Source organism: Brassica napus, unplaced genomic scaffold (assembly GCF_020379485.1).
Source record: "Brassica napus cultivar Da-Ae unplaced genomic scaffold, Da-Ae ScsIHWf_2469;HRSCAF=3187, whole genome shotgun sequence".
Taxonomy (NCBI): domain Eukaryota; kingdom Viridiplantae; phylum Streptophyta; class Magnoliopsida; order Brassicales; family Brassicaceae; genus Brassica; species Brassica napus.
Genome location: NW_026015797.1, coordinates 4,900 through 10,481, shown reverse-complemented (window position 1 = coordinate 10,481; position 5,582 = coordinate 4,900). Strand labels below are relative to the sequence as shown.

Genomic DNA, 5,582 nt, shown 5'->3' with positions numbered 1-5,582 from the left:
ACTGCAAAGACACTAACCAAGTATCTGATAGCCAGATTGTACACCCGTGCCTTCGTCGCCAAAGCGGGTCTGATCTTGACACCAAAACCTATTATGGAAACTCTAATGACCTGCACAAAGCAGCCAATAATACTACCAATCGCAAACCAAATCCAGGAAAGAGCTCTCGGCCTCGACGTAAACACTAATACATGGGGAGTTTCTTCTGGAATGTTCGTGGGTTCAATAAAAGTTTAAAACATTCCGTGATAGAAGAGTGGGTACGAGGGAGTAATCTGAGTTTTGGGTGCATTTTGGAGACAAGAGTAAAAGAAAGTAAGGCAGGGGAGATTTTGAAGAAGGTTTTTCCGGGCTGGTCTTATATAACAAATTATGAGCATAATAGGGGAGGCAGAATTTGGTTGGTTTGGAGGGATGATGTAAGTATGACTCCAGTGTATAAATCAGATCAGTTTATAACCTGTTCTGTGGAGCTGCAGGGTCAAGAAGCTTTTCTTTACACTGGAGTTTATGCAAAAAATTTGGCTGAAGATAGGGTGGAACTTTGGGAGGATTTGTGTCATCATAAAGACTCTGCTATGTTTAGTGGTAAAGCTTGGATGATAGTAGGATATTTTAATGAGATTTTGGATGGGGAAGAGAGTTCTGCTTATCTGGAGGCTGGTAGAATTTCAGGAGGTATGAGGGATTTTCAAAAAATGGCGTTGCACTGCAAACTTTTTGATATGGGTTATCAAGGAGCTAAATTTACGTGGTGCAATAAGAGAGAGGTGGGTGTTATTTGTAAGAAGCTGGATAGAGTTTTGCTTAATGATATTGCTATCCAGAGGTTCCCGTCTGCTTATTCAATCTTTGAGGCGGGAGGTTGCTCTGACCATCTACGATGTAAGATCAATCTCTTTCCTACTGGAGAAAAGCTGAGGAAGCCGTTTAAATATGTAAATGCTATTGGGAAATTGGAAGTTTTTCTTCCCTTGGTGAGGGAGTATTGGGATGGGACTCCAAGACTATTCCATTCAACTTCTGCTATGTTTCGTTTCTCAAAGAAGTTAAAGGGGTTGAAGCCACTCATTCGGGAGTTGGGAAAAGAGAAGTTGGGGAATCTCACCAAGAAAGCAAAGGAAGCGCACGGGTTGTTATGTGAGAAGCAAAATCAGACTCTTGCTATGCCAAGTGACTTGGCTATTCAGGAAGAAGCAGCTGCTTATGAACGTTGGCTTCATATTGCTAGTCTGGAGGAGGATTTTCTGAAGCAGCGTGCGAAGCTTCACTGGCTAGACTTGGGGGATCAAAATAATACGACATTTCATAATGCTATTCGTTCTCGTAAAGCGCAAAATTCCATTCGGGAGATAAAGTGTAAAAATGGGAGCACGGTTACTCAGCAGAAGGATATAAAAGAAGAAGCAGTTCAATTCTTTTCTGAATTTCTTAACCGTATACCTGATGGCTATACTGGTGCATCTATTGAAGAACTGAAGGAGCTGTTGGAATTTCGGTGTTCAGAAGAAGACTGTACTCTGTTGGAAGCAGAGGTTACTGCAGATGAGATTCGTAAAGTTGTGTTTGCTATGCCGTCTAACAAATCGCCTGGTCCGGATGGTTTTCCCAGTGAGTTCTTCAAAACCTCCTGGTCCATTGTTGCTCAGGACTTCACTATTGCTGTTCAATCAGTATTTAGATATGGATTTCTACCAAAAGGAGTAAATTCGACAATCCTAGCTCTTGTGCCAAAGAAAACTGATTCACTGGAGATGAAAGATTTTCGGCCTATAGCTTGTTGCAATGTGCTCTACAAGGTGGTTTCAAAAATCTTAGCAAACAGGCTAAAGAGGTTGCTCCCGCGCATCATCTCTGAGTGTCAATCTGCTTTGTTCAGGGTCGGTTGCTAATGAAAATGTTTTATTAGCAACAGAGTTGGTGAAAGATTATCAAAAGGAGTCTGTCTCGCCGAGATGCGTGATGAAAATAGACATTTCAAAAGCGTTTGATTCAGTGCAGTGGTGTTTTGTGCTCAAAAGTCTGGAAGCTATAGATTCCCGGAGAGATATATTCACTGGATCAAACTCTGCATTTCTACTCCTTCGTTCTCGGTTCAGGTGAATGGAGAGCTTGCGGGGTATTTTCAGAGCAAGAGGGGATTGAGGCAGGGGTGTTCGCTCTCCCCATACCTATTTGTTTTGTGCATGAATGTTCTCTCACACAAAATAGACAAGGCAGTGAAAGAGAGGAGGTTTCAGTTTCATCCTCGGTGTAAGAACCTTTCTCTTACTCATTTGTGTTTCGCGGATGATCTAATGGTATTTGTGGAAGGGACAAGAGAGTCTATAGAGGGGGCATTATCAGTGTTTGATGGGTTTGAGAAATGGTCGGGACTGTGTATAAGCCTTGAGAAGTCGACTATCTATATGGCTGGTATTAAAGAGGAGGAAAAGAGTAGTATATTGGTCAACTTCCTTTTGCTGTGGGTACACTTCCTGTGCGCTACTTGGGGCTTCCTCTCCTAACCCAAGCAATGAGGAGATCTGACTATCTTCCGTTGGTGGAAAGGATTCGGGGGAAAATATGTTCGTGGACCTGTCGGGTTTCTTTCATATGCGGGGAGGCTTCAGTTGATTCAATCAGTTCTTATGAGTATAATAAACTTCTGGGCATCTGTTTTCAGACTTCCTAGCAGGTGTATGAAGGAGGTAGAGCAGTTATGTGCCTCTTTTCTTTGGACAGGTCCAGTTTTGAAGTCAACTGGTGCAAAGGTTAATTGGGGGAAATCTGTAAACTTAAGATTGAAGGAGGTCTTGGGGTACGAGCTTTAAAAGAGGTGAATACTGTGTATGGTCTAAAGCTATTTGGAGGATGCTTACGGCTGACTCTCTATGGGGTAAATGGATAAAGAAGTATTTGTTGAAGAAGAGAAGTTTCTGGGCAGTAAAATCAAACTCTCAAATGGGATCATGGATGTGGAGAAAGATGTTGAAGCTTAGGGACATTGCAAAAGATTTCTACAAAATGGAGATTGGGAATGGAAGACATATATCATTCTGGTATGATTGCTGGTCGGTTAGAGGTGTGATGTTTGATCTTTTGGGTGAGAGAGGCATCATAGATTTGGGTATAAGAAAGGAGGCTACTCTCGAGGAAGCGATCATGAATTTGCGTAGAAGAAGGCGCCACAGATCAGATATTCTTCAAGAAGTTGAAAGGATACTTGATTCGGTGAGAAGTAATATTCAGGGTGAGAGAGATGATGTCAGTAATTGGAAACGGAGGTCGGGATTCGGAGGGGCTTTCTCAACTAATGAAACCTGGATGATGATAAGGGAGACTAACGTGCAGTGTGACTGGTCTCGGGGTGTTGGTTTGCAAAAGCAACTCCCAAATTTGCATTTACAACCTGGCTGGCTATGAAGGATAGACTATCCACAATGGATAGGATTATGAAATGGAGCCAAGGAGTTGATACTGCATGTGTGCTATGTAAAGCTGCTATAGAGACTCGCAATCATCTGTTTTTCGAATGCTCTTATGCTTCACAGCTATGGGAGTATCTCGCAAAGGGTATATTGTTGGGTATCTATTCCATCAACTGGTCTTCATTGGTGAGGATAGTTACAAGTGGAAGTTTGGATAAAAAGGGAATGTTCTGCATTAGATATGCTTTCCAGGCTGCTATCTATGCTATTTGGAGGGAGAGAAATCGTATCAGGCATGGGGAGAAACCTTTACCTATTGCCATGCTACAAAAGTTTACTGAGAAGGGGATTAGAAACAAGTTGAGTTTGATGAGTACAAGGAAGAGGAGAGGTTTAGAGACTGCTCTTCAATTTTGGTTTCAAACAGGACTTTAAATAGAATGTTAGAAATATTTTAAAGTTTGATCTTAGTTTTTAAAAAGGATTACACAGAATGTAAAAAGGCTTTTTTGGTGAATAAAATTTAACATTTATTCAAAAAAAAAAAAAAAAAAAATCATTTACCATCAGTACTGGAATGTGAAACATAACTCAAAAGTGACACCGTCATGACCAAGACATAGTCGGTACGCCTTTTGTCGACTTCGAGAACCAAAGTATCAGATGCCCGTGACTCGTTAAGTAATCCACTTGTGTCGATGGTGAAGCAACCGAACAAGAAAACCTAGAATCAAACTCCGACAAGGAAGGCCATTGCCACCAAAAAAAGGTCCAGAAAGTGACAACAACGAGGAATCTGAAGTGAGAAGGGTTTATCGAGTAGCTACTAGAAGGCCATAGACGACCACTTTTCGATGATCTCAGACGACCCTAACGAGCTGGAGCCAGGGCAGGGTACCATCACCTCCTGCATACAATGATCCTCAGCTCACCTCCGTGACAACCAATCGTCGGAGCTCACCTGGCTTGAACGAAATATGAAGCACATCCACGACACCGTAGAGATCCAGAGAACCAAACGCCAAAGCCCACTGCCATCTCCGAGCTAGTTACTGCATTGCCGCAACCGCCGAACAGAGGAGTCGATCCGACATCCCCGCAACTGAGAATTGAGACCACGAGACAGATCTAGGAAGGAAAATAGATCTGAACCATACCCTAAAGCCGAATTCCTGCAAGAAACCGTGCCATTCCTCTGTGCTTGAACTCCAGAGCAAGTGAATCACCGCCGATATCAAGCATCCTCGTGAGCGGAGAAAATTCCAAAATAAGAAACCCAGACCCATAGTGGAGAGAAAGACGAAAGAGGTTGAGACACAGAAAAGGTGCAAAGCAGGAAGAGGCGAGGAGAGAAATGATGACTCCAAATGGGTTTGTCCAGTTGGACAATCTCATTTCCTGGACATGTATAGTCAAAGCCCAAATAGACTACGTCCAAACAAGACCAACCCTAATTAACACCATAACCTTATGTATCATTCTTGACTTCAAATGCTAAAATACATGGTCAAGCATTGATCCCTACAGACGCCATTTGGTAACCTTATGTATCATTCTCTTCTCTTCCTCTTTCTCTATCTCTATCAAACATATTCATTTGGGTGCATTATCGACTCTTTTTTTTTGAAACAGCATTATCGACTCTTTATTTACCATCGCCGGTGATAGCATCGAGTGGGCCAAAGATGAAAATAGCATGGAAGAGAAGAGCCGGCGTTCAACTGTTAAGTATAAAGAAAATGATCTTCCGAAAAGAAGAATAGCATAATAGTTACACCCCCTCTGCTTAAAAGTTGTGTTGACCATGGTCTTATAAGTCACCACTGTGACTGATAATTTACATGATTGAACTTTTGCTCTGTGCTGACTTACTATATTGGACTATGGATTTATGCCTTTTGTTTTTTAATTAAATGACAGAAAGAATGTGTTATATATATACACACATAAGATATTTCTACAGATTTGTTATGGTTGTTGTTTGCAAGTTGCCGAGCTTTAACGCACAATTGCACAACATAATGGTTTTAACAAACTCTTGAGAAAGATGATAGCCTGGACTAATAAGAAACCAGAAAGATGACTGTAGAGAAGCACCCTATAATGCTTGATGAAAATTAACATGCACAGCGTAAATTTCTTACGGGTGAAGAATAAGTAACGAACCTAAAT

General features: G+C 41.6%; 2 protein-coding genes and 1 long non-coding RNA gene across 3 annotated transcripts; all 3 read left to right on the top strand.

Moving 5' to 3' along the window:
* Positions 1–2,853: 2,853 nt before the first annotated feature.
* LOC125601159 lies at positions 2,854–3,405 on the top strand. The gene has a single exon (XM_048773509.1). It carries the CDS (start codon positions 2,854–2,856, stop codon positions 3,403–3,405), a length of 552 nt encoding a protein of 183 aa, XP_048629466.1.
* A 17-nt stretch (positions 3,406–3,422) lies between these two features.
* On the top strand, positions 3,423–3,845 carry LOC106378019. The gene has a single exon (XM_048773508.1). The coding sequence runs from the start codon at positions 3,423–3,425 to the stop codon at positions 3,843–3,845; it is 423 nt and encodes a 140-aa protein (XP_048629465.1).
* Positions 3,846–4,412: 567 nt separating this feature from the next.
* LOC125601158 lies at positions 4,413–5,374 on the top strand. The gene is made up of 2 exons (XR_007334082.1): positions 4,413–4,957; positions 5,043–5,374. It is a non-coding gene; the product is annotated as an uncharacterized LOC125601158 (long non-coding RNA).
* The last annotated feature ends 208 nt before the right edge of the window (positions 5,375–5,582 follow it).

Bases quoted from the DNA above. Each gene is read 5' to 3' on its own strand.
- LOC106378019 (XM_048773508.1), top strand. From the start codon at position 3,423: ATGGATAGGATTATGAAATGGAGCCAAGGAGTTGATACTGCATGTGTG.
- LOC125601159 (XM_048773509.1), top strand. From the start codon at position 2,854: ATGCTTACGGCTGACTCTCTATGGGGTAAATGGATAAAGAAGTATTTG.